Raw genomic sequence first — 23,413 nt, forward strand, 5'->3', positions numbered from 1 at the left:
GATGCCCTCATTTGGGCAACTTAAGACTGCTGAAATGTTTTTTTTTTGTTTTTTTTTTGGGGGACTTTCTTGGTCTTCAGTCCGGAGGTGAAACATCTCCGGTGGGTTGGAGACGCTGGTTTGTGAGCAGAAGGTTGCGAGTTTGAATCCCTGAACCAGCTGAGGGAAGACATGGGTGAATTATGGGGTCAAACTCTGAATATGAAGCAGGACGCTGGTGGAAAACAGCGTGTGTGCTCAGTCAACTTCCCCTGGATAAATTAACGGAAAAAAACCCCCAACTCATGTCTCCATCAGGATGAACAGTAATTATTGCCTCAAGGAAAGTAATTCGCTACCAACGCGTTCAGTGCAGCAGAACGACCGGGACAGACATCCAGACAGAGTGAAAACATCACTTGTGTCTTTCTGAAAAACATCTTGGAGACGTCTGCTATCGGCTCGGTGATCTACAGAGAGCAGGAAATTTAACATTTTTCATCCAGCAGCTACAGCAGCTGGCGGATTCTCAAATTCAACAGTCATTTTCACTATTTTACCATTACATTACACTGTATTTTATCATAACATTTGATTTTTTTTTAGAATAGAAAAGAGACCGGTTGGCAGTCTGATCAAGCGGCAGCGACATCCGCCTGCTGTTCATCTGCCGCCTTGCTATCAAATCATCAAAACATTTCTCATATTCTTTAAATTTGTGAAAGTGAGACCTACAGAGAGAACAGGACTTCTCTTTTACTGTGATCACATCTGAGCTCTCATCAAAATGGGATTGTGTTTCGGTTCCCAAGTTGCTCGTAGATCACTGAGCGTGTCTCCGGCAGGGACGAGTGTCTCCAACTTGTTTACATTTCACCGAGCGATAAACGCTAAACACTCTCCAGCCAGAGGGAAGTGGCGTTCTTCTCAAAGTCAGGATGAGACGCTCTGATCCTTCAGCCACAATAAAACTGACCAACAAATCAAACAAGAAATCAATCAACAGCCATGAACAGATAAAACTCTGCAGTGTTTGCTGCTGTTGTGGAAAAAACACAAAGCTGCAGTGACCGAAGTGTTTTTTCCTTTCTTACTTCTTGACTCAATGTATGAATTTATGGAGATATCACAGATAGAAGATTATCTGTTTTATGGTCATTTATGTTTTGAGTGAGTTTCATGACCCTTGGGCCTTTGAAACCTGTTAAGATCTCATTGTATAATTTCAAAAATACATGGATGTCCAATTTTTTCTTTATTCCTGAAAAGCCTACTTCTTGCAGATATGAATTTCTATAACTTGCAATAGTTGATGCAAGCTACCCAAGAAAAGCAGTGAAAACCTTGGTCACTTCTGAGGAGAGATGCACAGTATTAAAAAGAAAAATATCTTCCCCATCTTCAATAAAATTAATTTTGGTCCAACCCTACAGAAAACTATCTGTAAAACTATACAGTGAAAGGAATGGAGGGGAAATATAGTGTTCTAAAGAGAGGAGAGGACAGGAGAGGAGAGGAGGAGAGGAGAGAGGAAGGAGGAGAGGAGAGGAGAGGAGAGGAGAGAGCCAATCATAAGGCGATCTGGATTAAATTTCCAACCAAATGGCAGACATTATGTTATTTTTCCCCCCATCTTCCCAGTGCTTTGCCCACTTCTGAGGCTGCTTCAGTGTCCAGTCTAAATATTTGAAAGTTGTGGGGAGCAGAGGCAGGTCAGGAGGCAGAGAGAAGACACAACCTGGAACCTGTTAAACCCAGTCTGCTGGTCCTCTGTCTGTCAGCAGGAAGACCATCAGGAAGCATGAAGCCTCCATGATGAAAAGACCATGTGAGCTACAGTGTTTGGTAGTGTTGTCACGAAACCAGAATTCTGGCTTCAATAATATCTAATAATCATTAATATCTAAAAATTCAATACTACTATGATAGCAGGAAGTTTTCCACAGGGGTTTTGATGTTGGTCTGGTGTCTATATTTATCGGCTCTTTAAGCAATAGTTCCATATTTGGCTCCTGGTACCAGTTTTGGGACCAGTTAAAGTGGACCGGGATGGAGTTTCGATGATCAACAGAAACCTAATTGATTATAGTTTTGATAATTGATCAATCGTTTTAGTCATTTATGAAGTGAAAACACCAAACATTTGCTGATTACAGCTTCACAAAAAGTTTCATATCATTGTAAAAAAAAAAAAAAAATACTTTGGGTTTTTTTGGCTGCTGGTCAGATTAAGTCAGAAATTTGAAGAATCACTTTTGGCTCTGGGAACTTGTGACGGGCATCTGTCATTATTTTTGACATTTTATAGACTAAATGATGAATTGATTAATCGAAAAAATAATCAACAATGAAAATAAATGCTAGTTGCAGCCATATTATAATGAAATTAATCTTTTGCAAGTTGTATTGAAGTTTTATTGAAGTAGTATTGAAATTTAGGTTATCATGACAACACTTGTACTGGGACTGTTGATTCCACTAGTGTTTAGTGTTTTGGATCATTAGTGTGAGCTGGTGAACTGCAGCATTTGACTCTCGTTTTGCATTATTTATATGCAATTTGACTCTGCTGACTCCTACCCCAACATCCGTGTTCCCTCTGTTTACTTCCTGTGAAAGAGAGAGAGAGACTTACAAAACTATATTCAACAACTATATTCCCTCTGTCGTCTCTCTCTCATCTCTCTCTCTCTCTCTCTCTCCCTCTCCAGCGACCCACGTGGCGTTCCTCTGGACAGCGCCGTTATCTCCGTCCTGACAGCAGGAGACGTCACGCTCCCCTACACAGGAGGTGGATGCGTGCGGTCGACGGCGTCCCCGCGTTATCAAACAGGAAGTCGGTCCTGCGGTGTTAGACTCACACGCAGACCGCTTCCCATCACCCTGACAACCTTACAGAACAAAAATAAAAACGATTAAAAACCATCGCCGTACATTTCCCACTGTGAAACCAAACAAAGTGGCGCTTCCTTCCTTCCTTCCGGATCATATTATGTGCCCAGTCATTGGTTTTTCTCCCATCACGTCGCAGGGGAAAGCAATCAATCTCAGAGCAGACGACAGGCTATTGTCTAAATAAAGACAGAACAAGTCAACAGAGCAGACGCAGGACAGGAGGAGCCCTTTAGAAAAATACTGTACATGTGCGATCAAACACCTCGAAAAAAACCATCAGACTGATTTCTGACAAAACTCTCGATTTCAGTTAAGACAGGTAACAAAATATTCAGTGAAGTTTCACACAGGACTGTCCACTCCACAGGGGCGACGAGAGGTCAAAGGTCAAATATCTCCAATACAGGGAAGGGCAATATATAAATCATAAGGGTCTTATTGCATTGAGAGGTGAGACAAAGGAGAGGAAGATCAAATATCAATATTATGAAGATTTTCTGACAAAGAACCATACAAACTTTGAAAGGGTTTGGACAGCCAACGTTAGCCAACCGTAAATTCTGGTTGTTGTTTTTAAAGGAGTTACTAACTTTTTGGCTGGTGATTTTTTTGCATCAGCTGCTACAACAGTGGATAAAGAAAGTGAAGCTTCCTGCCCTCGCGAAAAAAACTGGCGGTTGTACATGTCGCTCCATAAAAACGTAGAGAACGAATGTTACGAACGTTTTCCTTTGAATTCACAATACACTGACATGCACAGTCTCAAGACAGTGATGCTTGAAAACTTCCAAAAACCTACTGTGTGCTTGTATGGTTCTTTGCCTGAACTCTTCGAATAATAGCATTAACAGTAATAATAATAATAATGAAAATACTAAGACTCAGGTCGGGCCTGCAGCTATCAGTGGCTTCAGTCAAACAGTCTTTTACAGGCCGCTGCTAAAAGGTTTCTGCTGTTAATAAGAACGAGGCCGGCTGGGGAGCCGACGTTCGGCTAGAAAATTGCCGAGCCGTTGCAAAGCCTCCTGGGATCAGGGCGAACGGGCGGAGCCATTTTGATTTTATTTTACTTTTAAATAATTTAGAGAATAGAGTAGATAGATACGACTTGCCACAGTAGATAGAAGATACCGGTCGAGGCCAAATTTACAAAGCCTTTCCCTGGTGATGGTTTTGAGCAGGTTCCACAGCCTGCCGCTAGGCCGCACTCAAAGAGCAAGTGAGTGAGGTGAGGCGAGGTTTGGCCAGGACAGTCTGGGGTTCAGCTGCCCCTTTGAATGCTGGGACATCAGGTTCAGCCTCCCTCGATCCTATCCTGAGCCAAAAGTGGGAGAAACTGCAAAAACTGATGGCATGTCAGCATCCAGATCAGCGTTGAGGCGGTAAATTCACCTCAATCCAGTCGCAGCCCGCCTGCCTCTGGTAGGAAAGGGGCTCTGGATGGGAGAAATAGCAAAACCGATCTGAGAACAGCATTCTGGGTAGTGTTCAGTGGGGGTCACTCCCTCCAGCGACCGACCAGGAGGTGAACCGGCCGTCCCGATCAGGACAGCTGCATGTGGCTGAAGAGCAGGGGAACCAGGAAGAGCACGTTGAAGCCCACCGTCCCGTAGACGATGTAGCGGTAGGGCAGCTCCACCTCCATGTGCTGCCGGGCCTTCCGCACGTCGCCGCTGGGAACGCCGAACACCCGGCACACCAGGGGGATGGTGACGGCCTTCATCAGCGCCCGCGTGGCCACCAGCACCAGCACGCCCAGGAAGAGCCTCAGCACGCCCAGGCCCACCAGGCCGGCGCTGAGCGGGGGCAGGGAGAAGGGCAGCAGGTCCGGCGGCGGGTCGGGCATCAGACCCAGGAGGCGGTTGACGTGGGAGGCCAGGGCCACGCCGGCGCCCGTGCCCAGGATCTGAGCGGTGTCGCCCCGCGAGGTGCTCCAGGTGTCCAGGGTGAAGGAGAACAGGCCCAGCGCCAGGTGGAGGGAGATGATGATGAGCGGCGCGTAGCGGCAGGTCAAGTTGAAGTTGTCGATCAGGTCCAAGGCCGGCAGGAAGAACAGCAGGATCAGGACGCTGTACAGGACGCCGACCATGACATCCTGCAGGAAACACAAACAGAAAAGACAGAGGGTCACACACAGCATCCAGATCAACACCGTTACCCAGATCGACACACGGCTGGAGGAGGATTCACCAATTGATCCTGTGGCTTTGGGACAGGACAGCTGGCTTCCTGTGCACAATATGAAAGCACATGAACTCAAACAGTCATATCCTCATACACACAAATACTAGAGCTGAACAATTAATCAAAAAAAAAAAAATGGAAATATGAACTTAAAGGTCCCATATTCTCCACTGTCCAGTGTTTTATTTTGTGTCTTTCTGTCCATTCAAAGCTGTGTGTGTGGTGTCATGAACCAAAAACACTCTCAATCCATTTCTCCACGTTCATTTTCCAGCATCTCTCTGAGCCTTACCAAGAACAGGCCGTTTCTGTTGCCGTGTCTTTAAGGCTCATTAATATTAACGACCCCCTCCGTTCCGATCGGCTAACCGTTTCCAGAGTGAAACGTGAGACGCCGCGGCCCAACGGCTACAGGTAGGGAAAACTCTCCGGTAATAAACAATGACAACCGCTCAACCGCTTTGAAAAAAACACTTTGTTAGTCTATTATTTCTTACAAAAATGATAATGAGCGAACCTTTGTGACGTCACAAAGTTACGGAAGTCCAAACGGCTCGTTTAGAGGCTCGCTTTTCTAATATGGATTGTGTGTTTGATACTTTCACCATGTTTAGATAGCACATCCATCCTGTTTTACACCATATGGGACCTTTAAAAAGAGATGCGTCCAAAATGGATTTTTGAACAAGGAGTTTTAGAGCTGCTGGTAATCTCTGGTCAATGAATCAAAACATTTCATCATACTAAAACTCAGTTTTTTAAAATCACTTTTCTTTAAACAATTTTAAAGCTCTAAAAAATGTATGACAAGAAAAACTTGTTCGCAGTTGAAATCACAATTGCAATATTCTGTCAAATAATCGCAATTTGATTTTTTGTCAATATCTTTCAGCTCTAATAGATACAAGCCTTCCTTATGACTATATAGTCTTCACCTGTCATGATGATCCTGGTGGAAGAAAAAATGTAATTGAGGAATAGCTTAATTTCACTATTATTTTACTCACTATTGGAGAACATATTAGAATTACTATTGTAATAAGCTAACAGAGAAAGTTCTCCTTAAGTGTCACAAAAAAGCATGTTAAACATGTTTAACAGAAATTCAGAGGTGAACTACGACTTTGTCACATATTACCTAAAATCTATCGTTAACAAAAGGGACGGATTTAATACACTGCATCACCTCTTAAATCATAGAGAGAGGTTTATATACAGGACTGTACAAAAGTCTTAGGCACGTGTAAAAAATATTCCGTAAAGTATAGATGCTTTCAAAAATAATGACATTTGTTTCTAAATATAAACAAATTTACTATAAACAGCGGTCTACTGATGCACTAATGCAGAAAACAAATAAACTTCTAAGAAAAAATTTATATAAAAAATCTAGGGTGCCTAATACATGTGACACTCAATAAATGACAACCATTGGGCTGAGGTGCAACTGTACCAACTGATTTTAAACTTTAATGTCATTCAATCAAGTTAAAATAAGACTACATACAAATAACTACAAATAAGTAATTTATTGGTGCATTTCCCAGTGATGAAAACAGGAAGTTGAACAGCAGCAGTGGGAAACAGGAAAGCAGTGAGTCCAACATGGCAGTGAACTCTGGACCAAGAGCAGCGTCAGCTTAACGGTCATCAGAGACGTATATTTACCGACCCGCAGCAAACTGACACACACACACACACACACACACACTGTACAGATAAAGTGTGTGTGCATCTATCTGTGTATTTAACTTCTCAACTTTATCCCTGATTTAACCAGGCAGGTTGACCAAGAACTAGGGCTGCACTAATATTTCTAAAATTACAAAAAATGGTGATCCTGAATATTTTGCCAGGTATTACAATCATCATTATTAGTCTCAATAATTTGAGGAACAAAATTATTTTACCGCACTTTTTGTATCTTTTGCTTTTTACAATATATTTGATTTTGATGAAACAACTGAACAAGTACATAGTCTACACGTCATAAGCAATAACCAATCCGTTTGGCATGAGGCAATGACTCAAAATCTTGAAAAAAAAGTTTGTTAACCTTGCTCAAAAAATATATTAAAATAAAAGGCCAATTCAAGTAAAATAACACAGACAGACCGTTTGGTTTCAGGGATTTGATGCTATTCAAATGTGATTTTGAGGATACATTCATTCTTAATCAAATTCAAAGCAGTGGGATGTCATTTATAAATGTTATAAGTCATGTTACAAGTCATTTATAAATGTTATGGTACCAGCTGTGAAATCTGGTCTGTGGCTGGTAAGTTAGTCCAGTGGTTCTCAACGTGGGGTCCGGGGACCACCAGGGGTCCTTGAGGGCATCCCAGCGGGTCCCCAGCAAATTGATGAATCGTCAAACTTCATTATTTAATTTACAAGAACAATTATACAATGTGAAGAATAGCTTTTTTGATCATAGTTTCACAGTTATCTCTCTACCTACAATAAAGATAGTCATGGAGTTCTGGACAAAATCATATCTAACAATAAAAATATTTTCAGATATGGGTCCGAGAGACAAAATCTCATCAAATGGGGGTCCATGGCCCTAATGTGGACTACATTAGGGGTCCTTGATATGAAAAAGGTTGAGAACCACTGAGTTAGTCCACTCTGGCAGTCATTTTGGCAGCTAACCAACTAGGTGCTACCTTGAAGTTCCTATCTAGTTTAAAAATCTATTTTGACTGGTGAAATAGAGGAAGTGGCAGGTGAAAAAACCTGGCCACCAGCCCCAGGTTACAGTTGTCACTTAACACTTTCCAGGAGTCGTATCAGGCCCGATCTCACCTTCCTGGCAGCGGCCGGCCGGTCGGTCATTAACCCACGCCGGCCCACATGTGCCGCAGCAGCCGTACGGCAGCGTCACATGTTGGCACTCTGCTCAGCGGGGAACTTGTGTCCCGACCGCTGCGGGCCAGCTGACAGCACATGTTCCACTGCAAAGCCACGTTTTACTGTGTGAGGATCTGACGGTGAGGTAATGACAACGCCATAAAGCAGCGGTGTCCAGTCATGTGCCGCGGAGGGCCGGCAGTCTGCAGGCTTTTCCTTCCAACCCAACACTACACAAATTACAAATTCACAAATCACAAAGCTGCTCCTGCTTGAAGGTGAAATCAGCTGGTGGTCTTTGGCCGGAAGAAAAACCTGCAGACTCTCAGCACCACTGCCATGAAGGAATGAGTGCCCCAAGTTTGACTATATCAGTCAAAAAATGCTATAGCACAAATGCAGCAGCAGAATAAGGGAGTAAAGTAATATATAGTATAATAAAGTAACTTTTCCATCCACCAGGAACGCAAAACTCAGCAGCCGCTTTCACCGTTTCCCAGTGTTTAGAATAGGAAAGAACGTCCAAATGATCCAGCTGGTTACTTGGCGCAGAGGCTTTTACAGTAGAAAAATGCACAACAGCATTAGGCTGGTGGCCTGTACTAACTTCCCACTACGGTTAAAATTAGCACATAAAGAATATGTGCATGGTATTGAACAAGAGTACAGGTAAAGTTGTTTTCCTTGGAGAGGAGTGTGACAGCCAGGTTAAGTAGGTGCCGGGCCGAGAGTCAAACACTTAGAAAGGAGGAAGAGCCTGAACACTAAACTGCGTTTTACAACTTTTAATAGTTAATAGACAACGTGATCAGTCAGATCTTCATCAGGTAATTACAGAACAAACATTTCCTCTTACGTATATATATAGGCTATCAATACAGAAGTCACATGATCTGAAAATAAAACGATTTATTTTCAGATCACGTGAAAACCGCTTAGTGTGCAGGCTCTTCCCCCTTTATAAAAGTTGTTTTCTTTACCACTCAAGCCACAAACTAAGGAAAATCTAGTTGCAACTCGGAGAACAACTTCTTTTCCTCACCCACTAGGGAGAAATTAATCAGAATTTAAGTGGTTAAAGGCCCAGTTGCAGCACAGTCCAAAAGGCCAGAGGTAGACACATGTTGCACTGCAAGCAACATGTATCTACCTCTAACCCTAACCTATTTAACTGTCTACAGAGGCTTTATCAGTGATGTAACAGCACTGCAGCATGGAGGCACATGTAGTGTGGGCACACCCAGAACCCTGGACAGGTGCCAGATACAAAAGGTGAGACAATGAAAATAGAAAAAACATCCCTGCATCCTGGAGTTTACTTCAGACATTGAGCTGGAGCACAGCAAGTAAGAATTTCATTGCACTGTGTTTTTTTTACCTGTAGCCTACATATGACAAATAAAACTTGAACTTGATGCTCCCCCAGTCGTTTATTCACCAACGTGTCAGCCATTTCTTTTCTAGTACAGCAATAATGCCCATGAGGGAATTCTCTTCTGTGATGCAATAAGCACATTCGTAAGGATATTATGGTTTTTATACAATGGTAATCAATGCATGTGTACAAAGAGGCAATAAGAATAAACAACAATAAAGAAAGTTAACTCACTCCCAGGTTACAACAACAGTAGCTGGAATAAAAGCCAATAAAGTACACCCTTTGGTTGGAAGGCGTCTTTGATCGGGCTGCTTGGCTGAAACGACCCGTTGTATAATTTAATATAATGGCACTGTCATAAGGAAATGGGATCTCAGGTTTGAATTCATCACTCAGATACGCGACCAGTAGCTCAAATACAGAGTCAGCAGATGAAGAATATGTGTGTGGAGCCTCCGTGGGCTGAAGTTTATTCCATGTGCCACAGGTTCAAATCCAGCTCACTGCCTTTGTTACGTGTCATTCCCTCTTTCTCCCCCATATTCCTTGCTGGGTTAGGGTTCACCTACTGTCTAATAAAGCAGGAACACAATAAGAGAGAAATATGTGCATGGCATTGATCTAAGAGTCCAAATGCCAGGTCAGTGGTAGACATACACTAGTTATCTGAAAAATAGTCAATGGTAAAACAGCATGCATGTGCTAATGCTTTCTCTCTCTTTCTCTCAAACATCCAAAGAGTTATGGCAAATGTTTGATAAAAATACTACAATTTTTCATATGAAATTATATGAATAAGGATTAAGCTGTATTTTATTATTAAAGGGTTTCAACATATTTTCAAAGACTTCCATGACACACACCACATTTTCTATATCCAATATTTGATATTTGAGTGTCTATGGTCATATGTTGCTGTTTTTTAATGAATTGAACGCCCCAGGTCTTATTTAAAAAATCTAATAAGCTTATTTTCTTTCTTGTTTTCTTTCTGTTGTTGTAATTGTCTGTGTTTGTCCTTTCCGTTTGGGGCCATGTTTAATATCTGTGCAAAGTCGATTGTAACTTCCGTTGACATGCATTCTGCACTTCATTTTTGATTCATGTCATATATTGTATTTTCGCTTTGAAATTTAATAATGACTGAATGTGAAGAGTTCAAGTATCCTGCCCTGTCCATAAAGACCCAATGTTCAAATTCCATGACCTATCCAGGTTTTTCCATGACTGTATGAACCCCGTTATCGATGAGTTTTCCATCACGGTGCCAAAAAATGACATAAGACACTGACAGTTAATCACCACCAAACAACAAATCACGATGTCCTCCACTTGGCACTGGGCTCTCCCTGGAATTACCCAGCATCCTTCACTCTGGGAGGCCTGTGTCTCAGCATCCGGCTCCTCTCGGTCAAAGGTTTAAACCTGACTCAACTATAAGATAACCAACAGGAAAACTTTGTGCAATTTATCACCTTACTGCTGCCCTTGCAAAGTTTTATCACCCTTCTCTTAATGATATACACTCACCGAGCACTTTATTAGGAACACCTTACTAATACTGGGTAGGTATCAGCTTTCAGCTCAGTGTCAACCAGCTACCAAAGTGCCATCCTCCTCCAGGTTGGACGTGTTGCATTCTGGGATGCTTTTCTGCTCTCCACAGTTGTAAAGAGGTTATCTGAGTTACTGAAGCCTTTCTGTCAGCTCCAACCAGTCTGGCCGTTCTCCTCTGACCTCTGACCTCTCATCAACAAGGCGTTTCCGTCCGCAGAACCGCCGCTCACTGGATGTTTTTTTGTTTTTTTAAACTCTAGAGACTGTTGTGCGTGAAAATCCCAGGAGATCAGCAGGTTCAGAAATACTCAAACAGCCATGCCGCGGTCAAAGTCACTGAGATCACATTTTTTCCCCCGTTCTGATGTTTGATGTGAACATGAACTGAAGCTGCTGACCTGTATCTGCATGATCTGATGCATTGCACTGCTGACACATGATTGGCTGAATGGATAATTGCATGAATAAGCAGGTGTACAGGTGTTCCTAATAAAGTGCTCGGTGAGTGTACATGTCGTGAGTCAGCTCTCTGCAAGTTTCTTCTCGATTGACACAAGCAAGGGGAATTGCGAAATGACGAAAACGCCCTGCTTTAAAAGAGTCTAGAATTGGGACGTCCTGGTGGCTCAGTGGTCTAAGGCACAGACCACATAAATGTGATGTCCTGGGCTCGAATCTGGCCTGGGACCTTTGTTGTGTCTTATCCCCCCTCTCTCCCAGTCTTTCCTGCCTCTCTCTACTTTAAAAAGGCAAAAATGCCAAAAAGGCAAACGTCTAGAAAGAGGACAAGCATGTGCTACAGTGCGATGTGGTGGACACTTTTATCCAAAGCACCTTACAGTACCATGGGTTTGTACATTTTTAGCATGGGTGGCCTGAGTGGGAATCGAACCCCTAACCCTGTCAGTGTTAGTGCCTTGCTCCATCCATCGGAGGCTTGACTCTTGTATAGAAGGCCTAACCAGCTCTGACCCCCGCAACCCCAGAGCTTGTTGTACATCTGGAATCCTTAATGACTTAATAGGATCAGCTATCAGGACTCGTTAGATAAGATGATTGCAGATCTTTGACTTAATGAGTCACACACGGGGCCAAGCAGTTCAGCCAACAGCAGCAGAAAACAAGGTCGACATACTGGGACGTGATCAGGTGGACGACATCCAGCCGAATCAGGACTTTGCATACCGAGGAAGTCAATTCAGATTTAAATGGGGGTGACTGTAGTCTAAGGGCACGTTCACACCAGGCATGTTTGAAGTGCTTTATCTGAACTCCCAAGACACCTGAAAATGCCAGTCACAGCGGTTTGTTAAAAGTGAGAACAACTGAACCAACTGCATGAAACAACCCCAAAGTGCAAGGTTTTATGGGTATAAGGAGATGGATGTTGACATCTGACAGCATAAGAAAATGCTCCAAACTGTTCGCTTATAATTGGGCAGTGTGAACCTAAACAAAACACAAAAATGCAACAAAGTAAAATTTTTCTATGTTCAAACCAAACAAAATGAACTCTAAGTGTGATCGCACCTTAAAGGTTTGAGAAGCAGATGTGTGACTGGAAGGTTGCTGAATTCAAGTAATTAAACTTCTCCAGCAGAGTGGTGCTATCGCTGGATAAATAAGGGTTAAAATATACCTCTTCTTTAGACTTATGTAATTAAACCCATAAAGGACGACGCAAACCTTCAAATCAAGCAAAAACAGAAGAAAAACACCAAAACTGAGTGAAAGCGCTCAGCAGTCTTGATAAAATGTTCTCAGATGCCGTCGACATCATCTATACCAGAACAGCTTTATGTCTCCAAGCTCTTCCTGTACAACAAAGGAGGAGGAAGTAGTTTCATTGGGCGTGATGATTTCCAGAACACATTATGTGCCCGGCAGGCCTGGCAGCCCCGGCCGCAAATGACTCTCCGTGTGTTCAGCTCCAACCTCCCTGAAACAAAACAATCTCATATGGCGAGATGACGGAACATTCAGCTCCAATAACAACCATTAGTCTGTGCTACCAGGTGGAAATGAGCTGTATGCCATGTAAACCCACAGATTAATAGGAAGTGAATGGGTGTCAGTCAGTCTGATGGCTCCGCTACTTCAATGCAGCTGCAGCACGCAACGCACTGAGGGATCTGGAACGGAGCCGGATCAGAGCCACAGCTTTGGAGATACGCATGGCTTCTATTTTTGTTGCACTACACCGCGTTCTCTTACGTATTTGAGCCATATAAATGTGTATATATGCCAAGATTTTGCTTATTATAGTCATTTATCACCATGCCTGTAAACAAAATAAAGGATACATGTAGAGCTGCAATGATTAATCGATTAGTTGTCAACTATAAATTAATCGCCAACTATTTTGATAATCGATTAATCGGTTTGAGTAATTTTTTAAGAAAAATAAGTCAAAATTCTCTGATTCCAGCTTCTTAAATGTGAATATTTTCTGGTTTCTTTACTCCTCTATGACAGTAAACTGAATATCTTTGGGTTGTGGACAAAACAAGACATTTGAGGACGTCATCTTGGGCTTTGGGAAACACTGATCGACATTTTTCACCATTTTCTGACATTTTATAGACCAAACAACTAATCGATTAATGGAGAAAATATCGACAGATTAATCGACAATGAAAATAATTGTTAGTTGAAGCCCTAGATACATGCACCACTGAAACAAATGTTGGAGATGAGGTTATCTATGGAGCCGCTGAGATGCTTCTGTTTGGCTAAAGTACACCTACATTCTCAAAAAAAAAAGTGACATTAGTACCCTACATGGTACATTAATATTGCTCATGGTACAACATGAGTTGTTTATGGAAGAATAAGCAAAACTAGGAAATTGTGTTCACTTATCCATAGGTAAAATGTAGATAGGCACAATACAACCGGCAGATTGCGGTGTAGCAGCTTAAAACACCTGAAGTGCTGCAACTGGGCCGCAAAAAGTTCAGATATGCAAACGTTGCGCATGCTGTGTATTTTAGGCGTGAAACTTAGGAAGAGGAGTAGGAGGAAGACCAGCCAACCGGTGGATGCTGCAGCCAAAGCGCCTTACTATACCACAAGCGCACACATTTCTGCGATGAGTGGCACTAATGGGAATCAAATCCCTAACTCTGGCAGTGTTGGCGCCTTGCTCTTAACATTGAGCTACACAGAGGGGCAGGAGGAAGAAGAGGAAAGGGTTGTGGAGGAGAAGCAGATGAGGAGTATCAGCAGGAGAAAGAGGCAGCATAGCAGGAATGGGTGGAAGAGTAGGAAAAGTAGAAGAAGGGAGGGGAAGAAGTGGCTAAATGGTTCCTGCTGTTAGTGGAAAGACAAACAAAGCACTCAACTGTATTTTCTAATTTCTCTCCTCCAAACCAGTGTTTCCCCACTAATCTTTTTACAGCTGTGGCAGCGGGAGGTAAATCTGATTTTGGTTCCACATTTCTCCCAGTTACAGTCCCCGTTTTGGCAGTGTGCTTTGTAGTCCTGAAACAGGTTTTACTTGGGTACTTAGGCTATTAATTATTGGGCACTTTATTATTCCTACGCACTTTCCATTTCAGAATTCAGTCGTTTTTTTCCAGAGCTTAATTTCTTGACTGGAGTTCAAGATGTTGGCCAGTGTTCAGTTTGACACATGCTGATAGTGGCTTGGCAATAGAACAGTCAACTAGGCCTTATTACTCTATAACTGAGGAGTATTAATCACAACATACCACAATATGTGAAATGACAGTGGGTCCACAACTACACAAAATGAGCAGTCATTTGTGTGTAGGGACTTGACAATATTTTCCATGCATATGTATTGACTCAAAGGTGGGCTCCAACTGCGCTGTTAGTTCCTATAAAGAACAGATATCCATGGTTTATTGGTTATTTTTCTCCTGTTTTTAATCCTTATGTATGCACACTACTTTGAATAACGTTTTCAGACACTACACATGCATTGTAACTGTTGTATAAAATGCATTATACCTTTTAAGGATGTTCTTTAATGTGATTATGAGGACTTTAGAGCTGCCAGCAGTATGAGGCATCATAACCATAATTACAGTAAATCAACCTCTCTGGTGTTATGGCTATATCATAAAAGTTCTAGTTCTAAACACTGGGCCTATACTTGTACAAGTATATGTTTTGGGTGTAATTGTGTAATAATGATGCTTACCTCTGCCAAGGAGGTAATGTTTTCACCCGCATCTGTGTGTTTGTCCGTCCGTCTGTTAGCAGGATATCTCAAAATGTTGGGCATGGATTTGCACAAAACTTGGTATGAAGGTTGGTTATGGGCCTAGGAAGAACCGGTTAACTTTTCATGCCTATTGGCCAAAAGGGGTAGTGGTGGGTGTGGTCTTCCACCAAAAGGTGCATTTTTGTGCATTTCAGAACAGATTCACGAAATATTTCAACTTTGACAAAAGGTTGTGCAGGGAAGAACCACTGGGCCTTCTTAAGGTTTTTGTAATGTCTCTGGGTGAAGCCTTGCAGGGTGTTGTCAGACATGGTGAAGGTCTGGTCTCTACTGAGCACATTTTCTAGTTATATTTGTAATGTCTCACCTTCACTAGCAGTGGTGTAGGTAGTGTTAATGCCATTGTGGGCCAACAGTATGAGGAAAATTATTTCTCCAGCTTTGAAGCTGTTTAAATGTCAAGGTAAATCAGGCACACTTCAAGTAGCCTAGTTCAACTGTATAACTCAGGTCTGTACACTATAATGATTTGTACACTAAGAACTTAAATATAATTAAGTGCCAAATTTACCATCTCACACAAATTATCTAGGTCAGCGTACTACAAAAAGCCTTGCAGATCTGGAAAGAGAGTGGGCAGTCCGGTTGTGTTTTTTCTTTGATGAGATTGTAGGAAAGCAGAGGCAGACACAGCAGAGAAGGATCTGGTGAGATGTGATCCAGACCAGCAGAGGTACTTGTGGTTCCTGAGGTGGAGGTCTTAACCGCGACACCACCTCCAGACGGCCACAAAAAGCCTTTTAAGAGAATCTAGGATGTGGAATTACCTTCTAAAATTTGTCTGGGATGACAGCCAGGTCTGCTGTAACGTCTACTGGACCGGCCCTTACTGAGTCACGGCTCCTGGTCCCGTACCACCTATCAATCAATCCCTGTGACACGATACAGGCATCACCATGGTCACTGTTGCTCCGGCGACAGACAGCCTAACCCCAACAGTGCACTGAGACTGACATCATTTACCACTGAGCGACATTACCCCATAGAAGCTTAATGTGACCGACATGAGGGCGGGAAGCTAACACAGACAGATACTGTACATCTGTCCACTGTCTGAAATTAACTTTTTGGCTCACCTACTAAGGGCTGGTAAAGTAAAAAAAATGTATCTGTCAAGAACAATTTATACCAGCCAAAATAATTGATAGGTATTTTTCATAGAAATACGCCACCTTACCTGTTTTCAATACTACTTTGTGTAGGCTCTAAACCAGGTGGTCTAAATCATGGATAAAGTGTTTAATTTATCAAGTGCAACAGAATCCAAAATTAAATTGCATTTTTAAGCTTCAAACAGAAAATATTACACCAAATTCAGGGACTTTCAATGACGTTTTCCAGCACTATATTTCTTTTGCACAAAAGCAGGAAACATTTCTGTAAACCTTACTGCAATTTAAACAACCATCAATGCTTTAAATCACATGTTCACATAGGGCTGGGTGATAATTCAATATTATCGTTTACCGTCTTTCAGTGGAATCATATTGTGATGATATGAAGATATTTTGATATCGTGACACATTTCTGCTGTCTGAATTGATGATGACAAGCAAATTTTACTTACAAACTCTCATAAAATGAGGTATGGTAGGAACATTATTTGAAAATCTCAGTTTTGTTTGACACCACACCTAACATCACCATTCGGTTCAATGAGATGAACATTAATTTGAAATCCTTATGATTATCATGATATTGATTTCAACCATATCGCCCAGCCCGATCTTCACATGCTTTTAAGTCATCTTTCTCAGAATACATTACACATACACAAACATCTATTTATTTCAAGGTCTTTTTAAGCACTTCCTCACATAACAGGCTCATTCTCCAGGTATTCCAGCACTTAAATTTTGAAAAGTTAAATTCAACAGACTTTAAGCACTTTAAGGATCTTGTGCAAACGCTGTAGGACGGCATTTGGTGCTTGGCAGGCCCAATTTTGGACCCTGTCGTGCATGAACTGTGAATGCATACAGAGACAGACAGACAGGGTTAGAGATATGTAGCTAAATTAGTAGAGCAAGGCACTGACACTGTCAGAGTTGGGGGTTTGACTCCCACTGGAGCCACCTACACTAAAGATTTATCTACTGGTGGTACTGTAAGGCGACTGGGGTAAAAACATCCACCAAACGGCATTACGTTATGATTATGAGTTTCATGACTGTACCTGTTCTGCACACCCAGTGATCTCACCTAGCCAAAGCTCTGCAGCAGACAAAGCAAATCTACCAGAGCGTAAGAACAGAGCACAGTAGCGGGGGCAAGTTTTTGCAGGCAGGAATATTCTATAATACTCTTGTGGCACGAATTGTGAGATGCTATCGTGTAATGTCTCCAACACCTACATCTGCAGTGAGCATACAGTCAAGATACAGGCCCAAGCATGTGTGAGGACAGTCGCATGTGTCACATTAACAATGTAGTGGAAAATACAAGTAGAGGCTGGAGGTGCTCAACTCAAAAATCAAAAGAAAGACAAGGGTGAGGCGCAAAAACATAAAAAAAATATTTTAAAAAAACCCCATAAAAGCCATCAAGCAATTGCTGATGAAGGCTGGAGAGCTGAAACATGTTGAGTGTGACTCCTGGATGTTTTTTGACATTTAACAAGGCATCAGAATGGTTAAGGGTGAATTAACCTTGTTCTGCACACACATTAAAATGCTAAGAATGAATACCTATTAAACCAAAGGCTTTCAGATAAATGGATTATCCCCACTGCCTCAAAAATAGCCAGACAACTGCTTTGAATTAACTGAAAAAAAATCATAATTACTTTGGAAGTTTGTTAGGATTGGGCACATTTAGGTTATTGTAGTCTGGTTGAGGTGCTTATAGGTCAGAGGTCAGTTCATTGGGAAGAGTAAATTAGCCATCAAGCACTTATTTTTAGGCTACCAGCATTGGCCATGGCTACTGCTAACTGACGACTGAAAACCTGTTTGAAGAGCAGCGCTCTTCTGCTAAAAGTTTAAATTCTTTATTTCTAGTTCTTCTTTTCGGCACTGTTGGGATTTCGAAAAACTGTATCCTTTCCACCGCTGTGAGGTCTTACATTATTTTGGTTGAAAATCTCAGCCACCTTTCTCCAACCACAACAATAACCCTGGTTGGGTGTGAATTGCTGGAAAACGCTGGTAAACTTTAGCTCCGGTGGGTTAGATTTCCAGCCAGTTTGGCAGTAAAACAACCATTGTGTGGAGGTTTAAGTTTAAGTTTAAGATTCCAACTCCAACTCCGACTCAAGCCAGTGGGTGGAAAGGTTTACCGTTTCACATCCTGGCTGATCAGCTCAGCCAAAACAGATCAGGTCAGATGGTACCCAACAAATAATTCTTAGCATTTCAGCATTACAGTATCAGAGCGGTGGAGTTTGCCACATACACTAGGATACAATACAATGAGTGACAGAAAGTTTAGGATATTTTTCTGCGACTGACAACTTATCTGACGCTATGTGAACTATTCTGGTGCAGTCAAACCCATCCATCTGGTACTCCATGCAGATTGAAACAAAACTGCAAAACTGTGATATACTGTACATCATCAAAAAAGTTTTTCTTGTCATACATTTTTAGAACTTTAAAATTGTTTAAAGAAAAGTGATTTTGTTAAAAAAATAAATAAAATAGATGTCAGTGTGCAGGATTTACTGAGTTTGAGTCTGATGAAAGGTTTTGATTCATGGACCAAAGATCACCTGCAGCTCTAAAACTCCTTGTTCACAAATCCACTTTGGACCGAACTGTCTTTTAAGCAATTAATTGCAGCCTCTGTAATTTGGAAATTGCAGTAGTTTCAATTTTTTTCGATTAATTGTTCATCTCTATTATCAAGTCCTGAAAATTACCAAATCTTTTTCTATACATTACCAGACATCCCAGACAAATGGTTCATGGCTAAATATGAGTGGCCGTTCTGTGTGTTCTAGTTCTATGGTTACACCGGTGGTAGTGTTGCTGACACCAGAAACTGAGGCCAGCCCACTTCTGGCACTGAAGTGACTGCAGTTCAGATACTGTTTCCACCAGGTCAGGTATCAAGTTCAGACGGCATACTGGTGCTGCAGGTGGCGAGGCTGGCACCATCTGTTTGTGTTTGTGTGTGTGTGTGTGTGTGTGTGTGTGTGTGAAAGCAACTCTGCATTAGTGTGATGAAGAGGCTGTAGCGCCAATCTCCAGCAGGTGTTATTTATTGTAACGTACACTCACCGAGCACTTTATTAGGAACACCTGTACACCTGCTTACTCATGCAATTATCCAGTCAGCCAATCATGTGGCAGCAGTGCAATGCATCAGATCATGCAGATACAGGTCAGCAGCTTCAGTTTACATCAAACATCAGAACGGGGAAAAAATGTGATCTCAGTGACTTTGACCGTGGCATGGCTGCTGGTGCCAGACGAGCTGCTTTGACTATTTCTGAACCTGCTGATCTCCTGGGATTTTCACGCACAACAGTCTCTAGAGTTCACACAGAACGGTGCAAAAAATAAAAAACATCCAGCGAGCGGCGGTTCTGCGGACGGAAACGCCTTGTTGATGAGAGAGGTCAGAGGTCAGAGGAGAACGGCCAGACTAGTTGGAGCTGACAGAAAGGCTTCAGTAACTCAGATAACCTCTTTTCAACTGTGGTGAGCAGAAAAGCATCCCAGAATGCAACATGTCCAAGGATGTTGCATTCTGGATGTCACAGGAGGATGTCACTTTGCTAGTTGATACCTAACCAGTATTAGTACTGAGCACTTTATTACTTTACTGAGCACTTTATTAGGAACACCGTGTTCCAAAAAAAGTGCTCAGTGTGTGTATATATATATATTCTTTGCTGCTGCAATTACCTGATTTCCCCTCAAGAATCCAAGAAGTTCATCTTATCATATCTTATCTTAAAGAGAGGGACAGATGATAAAGAAATAGTGTGTGGTGTGTGTGTGTGTGCAATGTGTATGAGAGAAAGAGAAAGATAAGGAGGAGCTAGAGAAAAATATACACTGTCGGTGTGTTTGAGTGTGCAAGTCAAAGAATAGGAAAGAGAGATAAAGAGAGAGAGAGCTAGAGATTGTGTGTGTGAGTGAGTGAAAGAGATAGATAAAGAAAAAGGTACAGTGCGTGAATGCATGAGGGAAAGAAAGAGAAAGAGAGATAAAGAGATAGAAATTGTGTGATCTCTGGTATGAATGAAAGGAGAGCGATAATCAGAAAGATAGACTGTGTGTGTGTGTGTGTGTGTGTGTGTGTGTGTGTGTGTGTGTGTGTGTGTGTGTGTGTGTGTGTTACAGACTTACCAGGATAGAGTGCATGCCCATGTAGATTCGGCTGACACAGACCAGAAGACACCAGCAGAGAGCCAGGCTGAAGCCCAGTATGAACGGGTACTGTTGAGGTGAAGAGACACACTGTTAGGCCTTCATGCATTTATTGTTGAGTTCAACACAAGGATCCTATGGCTCAAATGTACTGAGATTTAACTAATTAGGCCTGGCTATTGATTGCAGCAATACAACATAAATTTTCGTTGCAGCTTTGATGTACAGACAAAATGTTTTCCTGAAAAAAACCTGGTAAAAACAGGTCAGACAACATTTGTTTTACTTTACGCATGCATAATCAGCACAGAAGAATAAGTCACATGGATGCAAATTGAAATGAATGAACTTCTGTCAGAGAGCAAAACACATTGGATGAAGGAAGTGTGATCCCAGCCAAACAAAGTTTAACATCAGGGAGGATACCAGCTCCTAGTTAATCCCAACATTCACCAGCCACGTTCTATATTTTATCAGCCAACTAGATTTTTTTTAATACCAAAGGACCTCCAGGTAATGGGTGTTTACCATGCAACCACAGTAGCTGGTAAACTGATAATGTAGACTAACTTCTGGTAAGTTTGTCTATGTTATCAGCTTACCGGACACTTTTTGGTCCCAGACAGATTGCACCAGCATTTGGCGGATAGCTGGTGTTGATTTCCCACCCTGAGTAAAATTACATTTAAAATTTTAGCCATTTAGCGACTAATAACTTGCATAAATGCATAACTTGCCTTTTGTTTTATTTCCTTTTGTAAAGCACTTTGTAACACTTGTTTTGTAAAGTGCTATATAAATAAAGTCTCACTTACTTACAGTGAGTGCAATAAGTGTCAATTTCTAGATCGTCAACATTACAAGTAACCAACAGCAAGGACTGCAAGGGTCAAACCACAGCATCCTGATAATAGATATTGCAAATAATATAGAGTAATAGAGTCCCTAAAATGTAGAGCAGTGATTCTCAACCTTTTTCATATCAAGGACCCCTAATTTAGTCCACATTAGAGCCACAGACCCCCATTTGATGAGATTTGGACCCAAATCTCTGACCCAAATCTGAGAATATTTTTATTGTTAGATATGATTTTGTCCAGAACCATGACTATCATATTGTAGGTAGAGAGTTAACAGTGAAACTATGATGAAAACAGTCATTCTTCTACATTCTCTAGTTGTGTTAACTTCTTGTAAATGAAATAATGCTGAAGTTTAACAATTCATCAATTTGCTGTGGACCCCCTGGAAGCCCCTCAAGGACCCCTGGTGGTCCTCGGACCCCACATTGAGAACCACTGACATAGAGGACCACAACAAGACAGTAAGAGTCAAATCTGAGTAAAGCTCTGCAATACACATTACATTATACCGAGGCAAAAGTATGAAAATATTCAACTATTCAAATATTTAGACTGCCTGGGAGTTGCACTTCATTGTGTGATCCACACACTTCAACACCACTTCCAAGATAAGCTACATTAACCAGTGCTCATACTTTTTAAAATATAAAAGCATAAATTTAAAGGTGTATATATAGAACAGTAGTACATTCTACTGTCCGTTGTATATCTTACACTGTTCCTTCCCACTGTGTGTGAGGTCCTGCTGACCCTGCACCATGTGTTTCAGTGTGTACTATGTAAGTCCAGGAATTCCCAATGTAGATGAACCAAAGCCCTTCAAGACAAATCCCTGTATGTTTACTGTACTTGGCAAGAGTTCAGTATGTATGAGGTAATATGCCTAGATAAAATGTTTCTGAGATGTAGTCGATATGATTATCTGCTAATGTGCATTGGACTCATAAATATTTCAGCAATTCTGCTATTTCCTTATCAGATGTATTGTACTTGGCCTGTAGCAGAAGAGAGAGAGGGAGAGAGAGAGGGAGGAAGGGAGGGAGGGAGGAAGGGAGGGAGGGAGGGGGGAAGATAGAGTGTGGGACTGAGAGCAGGAGACGGGACTCGTTCACACTGCAGCTGAAAGTGTCCACATTCAGATTTTGTTCCCCTCATATGGCACAGATGATCTGATGTTTTCTAATCAGTGTGAACAGCAGAGTCACAGTTTTCAGTTCTGATCTGGATCACATGGATATCTGGTACAGAATCGGATCCTGAGGCGTGACTTGAGACTTGAACATTCAAATTGGACTTTGTCAGCATTACCGTGACATTACCACGATCACTTTAGCTATGTACACACACTGCAGCTAAATACGGCTGTCACTCCTCATTGGAGAGTTTCATCCTATAAACTTCACACACAGTTTAAGAGTGACAACTGCAATCTACAACCGAACTCACTGCCTGAACAATTCAGGTATTAACTACCGAATTTGAAAGCGGATTCGGTTAGTGTGAGTAGTGTGAACCAGAACCGGACTGTTAAGTGTTGTGAGACAGTCTCACGTTTTCTATCCAGCCTGTTTCCTCAACACTGCAGCTGCTCCTACCAGTTTGTGCGGTCTTGGGGCCAAATGTTGCAGTTAGAAGTATCAAGTTACTGTGGCAGTTTATTAAGATCTTATGGATAAACTGACACCTCTGGTTACTGGTGTTACTGGTACAGTGAACTAGCTAAACTTAACGCCATGCCTGTGTGTTTCCTGTTTCCTTCCATGTTGGTGTCGGTGAGACAGAGATGTAGTTCACTGAGCGCTTTCACACTAAACTAAACGTTACTTTACTGTTTTACTACAAACTGCCACTTTCTTGACTTATCTTTTAAATTGACAAAACATCATATGTGTAATTCATGGCACAATTCAAACGGGATCAAACAAATATTTGTCTCTCACCGTTGACTACCGTACGTATTTTTTCCGAAATAAGGTCCCATGGGGGACAGCGGAAGAGGAGGGGCTTAGGCTCTCTATTGATCTGAGGTAAACGTTACTATGGTTACAGACACTATTTACAGCCATCGCGAGATCGGAGGAGTGGAGTGGCTCTTGTGCTCTCTCATTTTACTCTGCTCCAGTCTGAACCTACA

At 41.9% G+C, this 23,413-nt stretch overlaps 1 protein-coding gene across 1 annotated transcript in view; it reads right to left on the minus strand.

The window, feature by feature from the left end:
* Positions 1-4,417: 4,417 nt before the first annotated feature.
* The window catches only part of sgpp1b (sphingosine-1-phosphate phosphatase 1b), a 39,080-nt gene continuing 20,084 nt past the window's right edge, over positions 4,418-23,413 (minus strand). Inside the window, exons 3-4 of the mRNA XM_071543183.1 lie at positions 20,396-20,485; positions 4,418-4,969 (exon numbers count right to left, since the gene is read on the minus strand). Coding sequence (XP_071399284.1) covers positions 4,418-4,969; positions 20,396-20,485 — 642 coding nt within the window. The remainder of the gene's footprint in view (positions 4,970-20,395; positions 20,486-23,413) is intronic.

The sequence above is a fragment of the Centroberyx affinis genome, unplaced genomic scaffold, assembly GCF_046629955.1.
Source record: "Centroberyx affinis isolate AG114_WGS23_722 - 3 ecotype Tasmania unplaced genomic scaffold, CSIRO-AGI_Caff_v1 ptg004259l_1, whole genome shotgun sequence".
Classification (NCBI taxonomy): Eukaryota; Metazoa; Chordata; class Actinopteri; order Beryciformes; family Berycidae; genus Centroberyx; species Centroberyx affinis.